This window comes from Poecilia mexicana, unplaced genomic scaffold (genome assembly GCF_051168715.1).
Source record: "Poecilia mexicana isolate PSO_F unplaced genomic scaffold, ASM5116871v1 scaffold_10, whole genome shotgun sequence".
Lineage (NCBI taxonomy): Eukaryota > Metazoa > Chordata > Actinopteri > Cyprinodontiformes > Poeciliidae > Poecilia > Poecilia mexicana.
In genome coordinates this window covers 18,999,493-19,012,709 of record NW_028263379.1, presented here as the reverse complement: position 1 = coordinate 19,012,709, position 13,217 = coordinate 18,999,493, and the positions used below count along the sequence as shown (strand labels likewise).

Genomic DNA, 13,217 nt, shown 5'->3' with positions numbered 1-13,217 from the left:
GCTTGAAAGCGGCTCGGTTGCAGATTCAGGTGAAAATAGACTAATAACAGAGGACAAATGAACAAAAGTCCTTTCACTTTATCGCGGCTCATCTGCTCCTATATATTACGACCCACTGTTTCAAAGCCTCAGCCAGGTAATGGATCTTCTTCCTCGGGAATCGGTCCCTGACCCTTTTATCAACAACCAATGAGAAAGGGGGGCTAAAAGGGGCAAGAAGGCATCTGGGAGACGGAGTCAAATGGACCTATGGAAACCACACTAGCAAATGGAGAGCTATACATTATCAGTGTTTAATGCAGGTTAACAGAAGGTGATGTCTGAGGGTAAAAAAGGGATCAAAGGTGAGATCTGAGCCGTCGAACACCTGCAGACGAGAAATGGGGCATTTTATTTATGGAAATCTGATGCTTTTAGGGGAATTAGTTCCTTCGGGACAAACAATACAAAGCCGTTCGCAGCTCTCCAGGATGAGCCAAAAAGCAACAATAAAACGTCTATCAGGCTGCGTGAGTGCACGGCTAAAAATAGACGTCTACCTGTGTGTGTGTGTGTGTGTGTGTGTGTGTGTGTGTGTGTGTGTGTGTGTGTGTGTGTGTGTGTGTGTGTGTGTGGTTGTGTGTGTGCGCGTGTGCGTGTGTGTGTGTGTGTGTGTGTGTGTGCGCGTGCGCGCGCGTGTGTGTGTGTGTGAGCTCAGCCATGCTCGATGGATGGGATTATACATGCAAGAGCAACGCAGAGGTGATGCGTTTTTAGCTTTTCATCATTGCACAGCAGCTGAGGCTGTTGCGTCTCTCCATCCGTCCTCCTTCTCTTACAGCGATGGGGAGAAATAAAATAAGAATCCAATCTGTGTTGCAACAGAAAGGACTCGGAAGGAGATGCATGGAGAGGATTAGAAGAGATATATATATAAGGACAGAAGCACATCCTCTGATGACAGGAGAAGAGTGCAGTTTACCTGTGATGAAGGAGAAAGGGTGGAAAAAAGGGGGAGGAAGGAAAGGAGAGACAGAGGTCGACATTTTAGAGGTAGATAACACAAGGAAGGTAAAGTTCAGGAGGTATAGAGTGTCGCCTAAAGGATCAGCAGATAGCCATCAGGGGGCAGAGGTGCAGGAACTCAATCCCAGAGCCAAGACAACAGATGATAATAAAACCTCCTCACCTGAGCTCATCAGAAGACAGAAATGGACAGAAGCATCAGGAAAACAGGCAGAGGAAACACAAGGAGCAGAAAAGCAGAAGAAAGGAAGAACTGAGCTCTGATTCTACTCTGGTTTCATTTTATGATTCAGTCTTTTTTTGTTGTTTTTTTTTGTACCTCAAAAGTAGAGAATGTTGGAACATTTTCTTAAAGCACAATCTGACAAGTTCACTTTTATTTAGCAGAGTTTGGGAGGATTTTTATTTTCAAGAAGCAAGCTGAAATAAAAACCAAGCCGCCGTGGTGCAGAGCAGAGAAGTGAAGGGAAGAGAGAGGGCGAGGGAGGGGGAGGAAGGAGAGAGCGTGGTGTCTGCGCGTCTGCGCCTGTCACAGAGAGATGTTCATGCTCATTCGAGAGCCGTCCGCCGGAGGAGGCGGTGGATCAATGAGTGCACCGCCGGAGAGGAGCGCAAAGCAGGTCTGTGAGCCGGATCTGGGTTTTTGACTCGTCTCAGCTTGTGTGTGTGTGTGTGTGCGTGTGTGTGTGTGTGTGTGTGTGTGTGTGCGTGTGTGCGTGTGTGTGTGTGTGTGTGTGTGTGTGTGTGTGTGTGTGTTGCTCTCTTCTCTCTGCCAGAAGAAAAACGAAAACTAAGCTTTTGACTTTTAATATTTAGATAACGTGTGCACTGTACTCACTGCATTCTCATCGCAGTAAGCGTTGGAATACATTTTGTGAAAAGTTGCATTTTTATACAGAGGAAATGTTGAATGATGCTTTGAGCTTTAAAAATTACTACAGTTTTGACATAAACTGAGCTCCAACTTAAACCCTTTTTCCAGTGTATTCTTGTTATTTAGTGCAGTCAGTCGGTTAGAGTTCTTTATCTGCTCACTTGAGATTGAAGATTCATTCATTTCTTGAAGTAGTCTTTACAAAACGAGCTGCTCTAAGCTGCCGACTTTCCTGTCATACGAATGTCACGTTTATTTCCTTCAACCAGAAGAAATAACACGTTTTAACTCTTTCTTTCTAAGCCTGTTGCAATAAGCAGTAAATCAATTAATCGCATGATAAATTAAAACAATAATTTCCATTTGCATGGTGGTTTCTCTCTCTCTCTCTCTCTTTCTGTGAAAGACTAGTGCATTGGTCTCAACTAGCTCCTTTTTCAAAGCACTATTTTGTTTACCGAGACTTAAATATCCATGTTCGTTGTTGTTTATGGTGTTTTGTTGATTTATTTGGGATATTTAAAACGTCTTCCAGTTCCAGTGTTAAACGTTAGCTAGAAATTAAGGTTTACTAATATTTGAGAGAGTGTGTACTTGCATCAGTATGCCACCGTTACGTGACGCTATCCGAAACAATATTATTGCTTATCGTAATAACTTCTGGGGGAGTTTATCGTCTGCCTAATCCTTTGCTTAACCCCATCCAGGTTCAGGCCGCGATCAAGAGGAAGATGGAGAGGCAGAAGAGGCGAAGCATCGAGCAGGGCATGCTCATCGCTGAGGGTCAGGGCGCCACCCATGTGCCTCCGCAGCGTCAGAGATCCAGACAGGCACCCCAGACAATGGCGGCCGAGGCGGCCGAGGCGGCCGAGGACAGCGAGGCGCTGGAGGAGCAGCTGGAGGAGATGCTGGAGGGACCTCGCAGGACCAGCGAGGAGAGAGAGGTGGAGGAAGACTCTGCTGACCTGCTGCCCATCGTGAACTCGGTGTTCGGACAGGTAGGACGGGAAAACGTCGGTGTGCGTTTCTGTGAAGTGTTGAGTGTGGCTCTGTGTGTATTTTTGTGTGTGTGTGTGTGTGTGTGTGTGTGTGTTGGTCCTGCATCAAGTTCTTCAGCTTATCGAATGTCTCGCTTTTAACCTGATTGAAACCCAACTCCCCCAGTTCAAGTTTAAAAACCCAACATGACCCAAGTTTGCTCCTGATCTCTGATCCCACCCAGTCAAAGCTTTCAGAGCCAAAACAGAGTAAATATTTTATTTAACCCCAAAAACCTTGAGTAGAAATGTTGGGCTGTACTAACAAACAGAACCGGAGCTAAGGACGCTGACAGAGAGAACTTAAGTTCCTCCATGTTGGAGAACATCGGTAAAGCTTAACCCGTAACAGATACAGCCGATGAGCTCGCTGTCTCTGGTGTCGTCTTATAAGCTCAGTATCACATCACGTCCCAACACCCAGATGGTCAAAAGGAGACACAGGAGACGCAGGATTATGGCAGACATCCGTCACGGCTCAGTCAAACCACCACGATGTGGGAAAGTGTGTGGAAATACCACCGAGCTGAAGTTGACCCCTGACCTGAGCTCACTCCCTCAGACGTTTCTCTGCAACCACGCAGATGGAGTCGCATCCACCTGACCACGTCAGAAAAACTCTGACGGTGAGGTTCGCAGCAGGAAGTCGTACATAAGGCAAGGGAAAAAAAAAAAACAAAAAAAACTTGCGATGTGAGTGGTGATGCAAGTGATCCAAAAAAAGAAGAAATCTGCTGAGTGAGTGGGAGACAGAAGTCGGGGAAGTCTGGAGAGAAGAGAACAGAGCGAAGCCGAAGATTGGATCAGTCAGTGCTTCATTACATGAAGGCTTAGGGAGGACAACCACAGACCCTCGGCCCCCACATAATGAAACGGAGGGAAGCAGATGGCTCGCACAAACCCGGCATCTCTTTAAAATGTCTCACTGAAAAAAGGAGACGTCACATTACTTTATTAGTTTAAACACATTAAAATCTCAGAGAAGGTTCCCTGAGCTTTATGAATGGGATGGGTTGAAGGAATTGTAATATTTTAGACGAAAATTTTACAATTTCTTTGTTTATTTGAAAGCTGTAATTTTTTTTTAAATTAATCTTAATTTATTTATTTCTGCCTTTTATGTTTGTTACATGACCAATACAAAGCTATGCAGTTCATTTGTACAAGTAGGTAGCAGAGCATCCATCCGTTCATTTCTCATTCATTCATATCAGTTCCTTTTCTTTCTTTTTTTTTAACTAAAACCAGGTTACTTGAGGAGTTCTGCACATTTTTAAAAACAGGGATTTTTTTTAATCCTAAATGCAAAATCAATATATTTTTGTGCAGTTTTGACTTAATAACTTAATTTCTGCCCTGACTGTGTTGTTCAAATTGGCTTTTTTAAGTCTGCATGCTTCTTTTACTGATAATCGATTTCTAAATTAGTTGACAATTATTTAAATAATTGCTTCGGCCCCACATCCATCCATCCATCCATCCATCCATCCATCCATCATTTCCTTTGGGACGAAGGAAATGGTGCTACCAAAAGAAATATATACCAAAATATATCAGAATTTTTATGTATATCTGAAGATAAACTTCCTGTCTTCCGTCCTCTAATGTTTCCGTCCTTATTGGTTGAAGATGCTTAAAACCAGCTGATGTACATCTAACACCAGATCAGTACACGCCCCACCCTCACACACACAAAGCAAAGGACGGAGTCGTGTTACCTCAGATCGCTCATATAACCCATGACACCATGTCAGAGTCTTGTTCTCGTACCGGGTTGACCCACCCAGCGGCTCCTGACGTGACCGTCAGCTCTGAAACAAGCGAACAAAATGTACACAAACCCCGGGACGTAAACAAACACACACGCTCACCTACTGAGAGGTTCTAGCGGAGTGATCAGTGAGAGCAGCAGGAGAGAACCAGGCTGGTAATTAATCTGGTCGGCGGTGCCGAGGATCTTCAGTTGCAGCTGTTGGTGTCGGTTCTGTTGGGAATAATTTAGATGATAGAAAAACTCAGCAGTGCTGACAAGTAGGATTAGCGTCCATATAAATATTTAAAGAGCAGCAATTCCCCTATTATCAATGGTAGGACAGAGAGGTGAGAAAGGCTGAAGTATGTTTTAGTTTATGCAAGATTTATTCAGGAACTCATTGAGATGACTGCATCCAAAAAAACATTTGGACATTTCAGGAAGCACTTTTTAATATGTAGTACAAAACAAAATATGACACAGATGTAAACCTGCAATGCTAGAGGGGGTGGCACGAAGCTGAGAGGTCTGTGGTTACCTTGGAGGAGCTGCAGAGATCCACAGCTCAGGTGGGAGAATCTGTGACAGGACAAATATTAGACTTGAACTCCACAACTCAAGAATTTAAGGAAGAGAGTCAAAAAGAAAGCCATCGTTTAAATGAAATCATTAAAAAATCCTGTTTGCAGTGAGCAACAATCCATGCAGGGAATGGAGGAAACACCAGAACACCCGAACTAAACTAATGAACAAAACTAACACTTAGACTACACACAGCCTCCACTAACAAACTGATACACAATACTGCCAGGCAGCATCACGCAGCGGGGATGACTTACTTCAGTAGAAACAGTGAAGCAGAGTAAATAAAGAAGAGCTAAATTATGAGTTTGAGCTTCTGTGAACATAAGATTTGTCAACAATTTCAGTCTCTAGAAAGCAAAATAAAAAATAAAATAAATAAATAAAATATACGTGCAACACTTTCCATTTTGCACGAAAGAAAATCAAAAGCATGTATGATGAGCTCAGTTACTGTTGATCCGAGCCACGAAATACAAACATTGAGGTTTGAGCAGTGACGTGCGGTCGTCATCATGGAAAAATAATATTTATTTATAAAGATATTTTCACCCTGTGGTTTTTACTATAAAGTACCTATTTTTTTCATTTAATTTAATCAAGTCTGATTATTTGTTTCTTCAAAATCGCTGAATTTTCGCATTTTCCCATTCAAACGCTTGGAAGCGAAGCCGGTGAGGCAGCAGCGAGCTGAGCCTCACCTCGGATTGCGCAACCTCTCGCTAACTACACTGGCTGCCATTCTGAGAGCATGCTCCTCCTGTCTGTACGCCGGCAATAAAATGGTTAAAAACATTTAATGTATGAACTGATTTTCCATAATTTAGCTTATGTATTTAATGTACTGTGTTTTTATTGTCGCTAACTGTGTGTGTAACGTGTTTCGTGTGCTGAGGAGCGATCAGAAACCGCAGAGAACAGATTCAAGGTGAGTCAGGCAGTTCTCTTGCCTCATCGCTGGGGGCGCTCATGAACCCAGACATTGTGACTCCACAACTGCAGAGTAAGAGACAGTAACAGCTTATATATTGTTACTTATATTATGTCTATGGAGCTAGCCATATAGTAGCTGCGCTGATACAGAGAGCGAGAAAGACGTGTTTTTGAGTTGTACATTAACAGTTTCTCACTTTGCTGTTAAGCACAGCACGAAATTAATAATATCTAGATGTCTAAGTTTGATTGAGATAACAGCATTATTCTGCGGCGCGGCTAAGCATCACATGTTTAAGAATAGCCTTTTTGCCCTCCAGCATTCTACGCATGCGCGAAATTTCCTTATGTAAACAATAACATGCAGGGGGTCTAGATTTGTAAATCCGGTTATAATGAAGTCGGTGCCTCACCATCATTCTCTCTTCTCTCTTTCACCAACATTTCTTCACACTACTAGTTTTCACAGTTCCTTCCCAATAATCTTTTGCATTTTTAATGACTGTATTTTAAGTCAAGTCAAGCAAAGTGAAATTCAAACTTAACTTAAAAGGCCTTTCATAGCATAAAGCATCTAGTAGGACACTCACTTGGACTCTGCCTCGTTTGTCCTTCTCTTCTTCGTTCCCTTTTTTATGCCTTTTTAATCAGACATGGGGATTAACGCCTGTGTGTTTGTGGTCTCCCAGCTCTTCCTCTTGAACTCTCCTCCCTGAACCCGTTTGAATCGTGGCCCAAAGGCAACAGAGAAAGAGAAAGCAGAGGAGGGGTTGTTGGATGGGTGGGTTAGAAACCCAGTGGGAGGAGGAATAGTGAGATGCTCCGTCAACAACTGCAGGGTTCGGTGGGCTTTATTGAGTTAGCTTGTTGTTTGGTGGGAACTCATGCATGGATTTCATCTGAGCAACATATTAGAAAAATAAAGGAGAGGACCGGGGAAGGCAGCTGCAGGGAGGAAGTTTTTTATCTGGAGTTCTGGTGATGGGAAACTGCACAGAACCATCAATGAAAACCAAACTCCGGAAGGTAGGAGGAACTTGTTCTCTGCTGGATAACTTTATTTATTTATTTATTTATTTATTTATTTATTTATTTATTTATTTATTCATTTATTTATTTGTTATTTTTGGTGAAAATGTATTTATGTCCTTTTATTAATATTGAATGAAATAAAATATTAGTGAAAACTTCACTTATTTCAGTAACTCGATTCATAAAGTAAAGCAAATGTAGAGATCAGTTACACACTGACTGATATTTTAAAGACTTTATTATTTAATTTGGGTGATTTTCCAATTAATGTCAATTTAAAATGCAATCGTATGTTTATAATATTAACAAACAAAAAAAAACATATCAAACTCATAAATTGAAGTTTGATAAAAGAAAGTGTTTTTAGTGCCTGCTTGAAAGTTTGTTATTTTTTGAGAGCCTGTTTTAATTTGTCAAAAGAGCCTCATGGAATCATGTTGTAATTTATCGCATATAATGATTTTACAGCCATTTCCCATTTGTGCAATACTTCTAATTAAGTTAAGAACATAAAGCACAGCCTCCTTCAGAAAACAAAATCAAATCTCCAGATTTGATTTTGTTTTCTAGAAGTTTTCTAGAAGTTTCAAGATACAACACAATTTAACTTTGATTTAACATCCCAGAAAATGCGATAAACAATATTCTTTTATTTTCCTACAAGATTAGGATAGTGTAATAAGTAAAGAACGCTGGTATTTTCTCCTCAATTTATTTTCTCCTTATTGAAATCTGAATCTATCATATGATTTGTTTTATTATTATTTTTTAAATTAAATTTTAAAACATCTCCTTATATCTGGGCATCTTTCAGATGTCGGTGACGTCTCAGTTTCCTCTGGATCAGAGCGTGATGCTTTTTCAGGCCTTTTATTCTGCTTCATGTTGTCAAACAGACTCTCTTTAAGTTATTTCCTTTATTTTACAAATAAGGTCGTAATCACCATTTGAAAACACTTTTTGCATTGATCTGAAGACGTTACGTGTAAGATGAAAATCAAAAATATCTTCTGACTAATAGAATTTCAGCAGGCTGGAGACAAAAAGACAAGCATCAAAATGCCCTCTGACATATTTTGCAGAATAAAACCTGACGTAAATGTGAGCTAGGATTTCTGTGAAACAGTGAGGATCTTATATAACGTAATGCTTAAAGTCCCATTCGGACTCATGTCTGCGGGCTCAGAAAACACGGGTCCAAACCTTGTTTCCTTAAAGAGATTACTCAGGTTTTTGTGGCAGTGAGAGCTGTGATCTAACAGCCTGCTGTGTCTCTATAAGAAAGCCATGCATGGGACCCTGCGGCGCAGGCCGAGGGGCCAGCAGGGTCTGCGGCAGCCGGAGGACGAGGAGAATCAGGATACGGAGGACAAGACGTTCAAGGACTCCTTCAGGTCGCTGATGAAGAACTACGAAGTTCTGCACAACATCGTAGGCCTGGCCTGCGTCTTCCTAAAACAGGGCTTTGTTCAGACGCTCGTATGTAACAGGCAGCGCTCTGTGTCCTCTTCGCTAAGCTTTTCCACTGTCGGCTTTCATCCCCATGTCTGGGCCCTTCATCACCCTCCTCCCTTCATCACACAGGCCCAGGTCAGACAATCAGCAACACGCTCGGAGGGATTGATTACTGGCTTTAATGGAAAATTATCGAGCGGGATTTGCGAAGCTTGTCGCTTAAAATCTGGCACAGGCCAGAGTGTTATTTTCCAACTGAGACGAGTGGGCGATAAAGCAAATTAGGTCTGGATAAGAGAGCAAAAACATCTTAAATTATCTGGCTGGAAACTCCGAAAATTTTAAAACATCTCCTTAAACTGAGAGTTTTTGGATGTATTGATGGCACTTATTAGAAGTTATAATTTTTCTGCGTTATCTTTTAAACATCAAATATGACATGGCAATAAATCAATCCATCTATATCTTCTATTGTGTAAAAGCCACTTAATGGCACCAACCTATTGGGCAACATAGAGACACACAGACAGGACAAACAACTATGCACACAGACGCGCACACACACCACGCACGCACGCACGCACGCACGCACGCACGCACACACACACACACACACACACACACACACACACACACACACGCACACACACACACACACTTCTAGGAAACCAAATACACCAATTAACCAAAAGTTCAAGTTTTTTGAACTCTGTAAGTGGAGGACATGTGCTGAAATCATCAAAAGCTTTTTAAATGAAGCTGTGAACAGGATAATGTACTACTGTCATTTGTAAAAAAAAAAAAAAAAAAAAAAAAATCCAACGCAACCACTCATTTTAAGAAAACACCCTAACACACCATCGTCTTTGTAAAACATAACAGTGGCAGCATCATGCTGTGGTAATGCATTTCTGTACCAAGCTGGTGGGAGTTGAAAGGAAGACAGATAATGCTAAATAACAGGCTGTTCCCTAAAAAGACTGAAAGCTAACAGCCTGACAGTGACCCCAACCTCACAGAACGGCCCAGTCAAAGTCCAGATCTAAATCCAGTTGGTAAACTGTGATGGCCTTCATAATCTCCACTCTAACAGATTCAATGAGACATTTTTGGCTAAATTTTAGTCTTGAATATGTAAAGTCCCTCTGATGAATTTCCAATGACTAGTTCTCGTTCCAGAATCACAGGAGTCAGTAGAGGGGAGGTGGGATTAGTTTAGCCTGGTGTGTGAAACTAAAAGTAAAAAATGGCATTTTTAACTATTATTTAATCAAATGAATGTAACAGTGAACTCATTTTGGTTCTGCAAATGAAACAGTTGAAATTTCAACCCATAAAAACGCATCATGTTGTGTTCAGCTTCATTTCATCTCTGTTTAGTAAGCTGACGTGTGATTTTTTTTGTGCAAATTTTTTATTTTTTTTTTATTTTTTTGATGCAGCTTTGTCTCTCCGATTTACCAAATGATCTTAGAGTTCCTGAAACTTTTCTCTCCAACAGGACAGAGAGCTGAGACCAGAGGAGCTTGAAGGTGAGACAACAGAAAATCAAGCCGAACCTCAACTTATTTTAATGCCTCCGAGTAAAAAGATGTTTTCTGTTCGTGATCAGAGCTCCGCGTGGCGTTTGTGGAGTTTGACAAGAACAAGAAAGGCTACATCAGTCACAGAGACCTGGGGGAGTGCATGAGGACGATGGGATACATGCCCACCGAGATGGAGCTCATCGAACTGAGCCAGCAGATCAGTGAGTGGAGAAACTGAACACAAATCATAGAGAAATGAAACATGTATGACACCAGGTGGTTCTTGACACGGGGAGGAAACTGGAAGGAAGAAAGGGCGTCACAAAGAAATGTAGCTTATCAATTTAACTCGATCAGAGATCTAATTTTCTCCGAACCAGCCACTGTGTGAGAAAATATGTTGGATTTTATGTGGATTAGTCTGTAACAACGAGCGAGGGAACAGTTCGTATTTGACTGTGTGTTTGTGTGTTTCAGGTGGAGGCAAGATTGACTTTGAGGATTTTGTGGAGCTGATGGGACCGAAGCTGCTGGCAGAGACAGCGGACATGATCGGAGTCAAAGAGCTACGAGACGCATTCAAAGAGGTTCAGATAGATAAAAAAACTATAATTATTATTATTACAAACATAAAGAAATGAAGCCACTGGTACTAGAGATATTGAATGATGCAATATCTCTAGTATTGCATCATTCTAGCAGGTGAGACACAGCATGTGTCTCACCTGTTGCTGCTGGAACTAAACTTATACACAACAACATCCAAAAATCCATCATTTAAAGAGTCAATTAAAAAAAAAGTTTACTAATTTAAAACAAAGAAGGTTCTGAAGTGGCCTAATCAAAGTCTGACGGTAAATCTGATTAATAAGAATCAATTTCAAAAATTCAAAAAATGCGATGGATGCAATCAGTGCAGTATGCATATGTTTTTTTTTTTTTAAATTGCTAGGACAAAATAACAATTTTATTCTCATTTATAAAAAAATAAAAACATTAATCATTTATTTGTAATCATCTGTCATTGAAGTTTTATTTTTTTTTTTTAGTTCCCTTTACCATTTTCACATTAATACATTTGAAAATGTGATGACAGAAAAGTGTTTGGAAAGCAACAAAGGGCCATCCGCTTTGCTTATTTTGCAGTTGGCTGTAATATAACAGTGACGCGAGGAAACAGGAAATCAGGATCAGGAATTTACTCTTCCTTCCCCCAGAATGCTGAGCTTTTTGTCACATTTGTCTTCCTGTCTGTGCTGCAGTTTGACTCCGACGGCGACGGTCAGATCAGTTTGACGGAGCTGCGTGAAGCCATGAAGAAGCTGATGGGCGAACAAGTGACCAACAGAGAGATCAGTGAGATCCTAAAGGACGTCGACCTCAACGGTGACGGCCAGGTGGACTTTGAGGGTAAGAGAGAATTTCGACACGACTATTTCAGCATCCATGTTTACATTCGTTTCTCTGTTTTTGTCTTCTCAGAGTTTGTGCGGATGATGTCTCGCTGAGCAACCCAGCTGCCCCACGCAGGAAAAGGGAACACAGTACTGCAGTGAACTTTATTTTTATTGTGATAAATATATATATTTTTATATTAAATAGTGAAACAGGAAAAGATATAACAAAGGCGAATGAAAGAATATGAAAAGCAGTGCAATACATATCAGTTTTACAGAAGAAAAAAAATATGATTTCCTGTTTTTTAACATATTTTTATATGTGAGTGGTTGGTTTTTGAGTGTAATGTTTGTAAAAATGTAAAAAAATGCAGATTTTAATAATGAATAAAAATGGACAAAGAGAAGCCAGTACATAGAACACTGAGCTTTATTTATATTTATAGTGACCAAATGGGGAAGAAACATGAGAAAACACCTTGTAGAGATAAAATATCGTTTCAAAACGTCTCGATTTAGCATTTTTGTCGTGGGTTGACTGAAACTGAAACATGTTTTATGAAAGGTCCATTACAGAAAGACAAGAAGGAAAAAGAAAACAAATAAAATAATAAACTGGATTTGTATTTTATAGAGCATAAGAATTCACACAGCCACCTAAAGCATTTATAGTTGAGGTGTTTCTATCATTTCTATGGTAACGTGTATAAAGTCCTTTAGCTCGGCATGCAAAGAGCTTCTACAAACATTTGTGCAAGAGTGGGTTGATCTCAGGAGCTCAGTGGATCCCAGATTGGCACCATGATGGGACGCCACCTGTGCTCTAAGTATAATCCTAAAATGTCATGACTACTAAACATTCTGCACTCAACTCTTGTGGTATTATAACATGTTAGGAATAACAACAACACGGCCATCAAGTGCTAAGCCAGATAATAATCAGTGGGGTCAGCAGATGTTGGGGTGGACAGTGTGCAGAGGTCACCAACTTTCTGCAGAGTAAACAAACTACAGACGTCCAAACTTAACGTGGATTCAGTTTAGCTCAAGAACAGCGTGTAGAGACCCCTTCCTGCTTCAACATGAGTGTTTACCGTTCACAAAACAAGCTCCATAAAGACGCGGTGACCTGCACAGAGTCCTGTCCTCACACTGATTACACCTTTGGGATGAATTAGATCTGGGATGACAAGCAGGCCTTCCTGTCCAACATCAGTGTTTGACCTCACAAATGCTGCTATGGAAATATGATGCAAATCTTTGTTAAGCACACTATTAAACCTGGTGGAAAGGCTTTGTGGAGAAGTCAAAGCTGTTGCAGCAGCGTAAGGTGAGTCAACATCATTTCAGTGTGATGAAATCTGTGTCTATAAATGTTTATAAATGCCTGTTTTAATAATTAAATCCCATTTAAACTTTAATATGCATCAATGTGCGCAGCGGAAACTGTCTCAGTGCTACAGCAGAAGCTAACATCTGCAGCCAACGTCTCTGCTCCTGGTGGCTCAGTCGATCATTACCAAGGGAAAAGAAAGACGCTTTTTGGATTGAGCGTCATTAAGCCTTTGAGAAAATATGTTACATAATAATATAATATATATAATAATTACATATTCATATATT

General features: G+C 40.7%; 1 protein-coding gene across 1 annotated transcript; it reads left to right on the top strand.

The window, feature by feature from the left end:
- The first annotated feature begins 1,005 nt into the window (after nt 1–1,005).
- LOC106928360 (calcium-binding protein 2-like) lies at nt 1,006–12,004 on the top strand. Its single transcript, XM_015004583.2, has 7 exons — nt 1,006–1,625; nt 2,587–2,877; nt 10,173–10,203; nt 10,284–10,418; nt 10,675–10,784; nt 11,460–11,607; nt 11,680–12,004. Exons 1-7 carry the CDS (start codon nt 1,545–1,547, stop codon nt 11,703–11,705), a joined length of 822 nt encoding a protein of 273 aa, XP_014860069.2. The 5' UTR covers nt 1,006–1,544; the 3' UTR covers nt 11,706–12,004.
- Nucleotides 12,005–13,217: the final 1,213 nt, after the last annotated feature.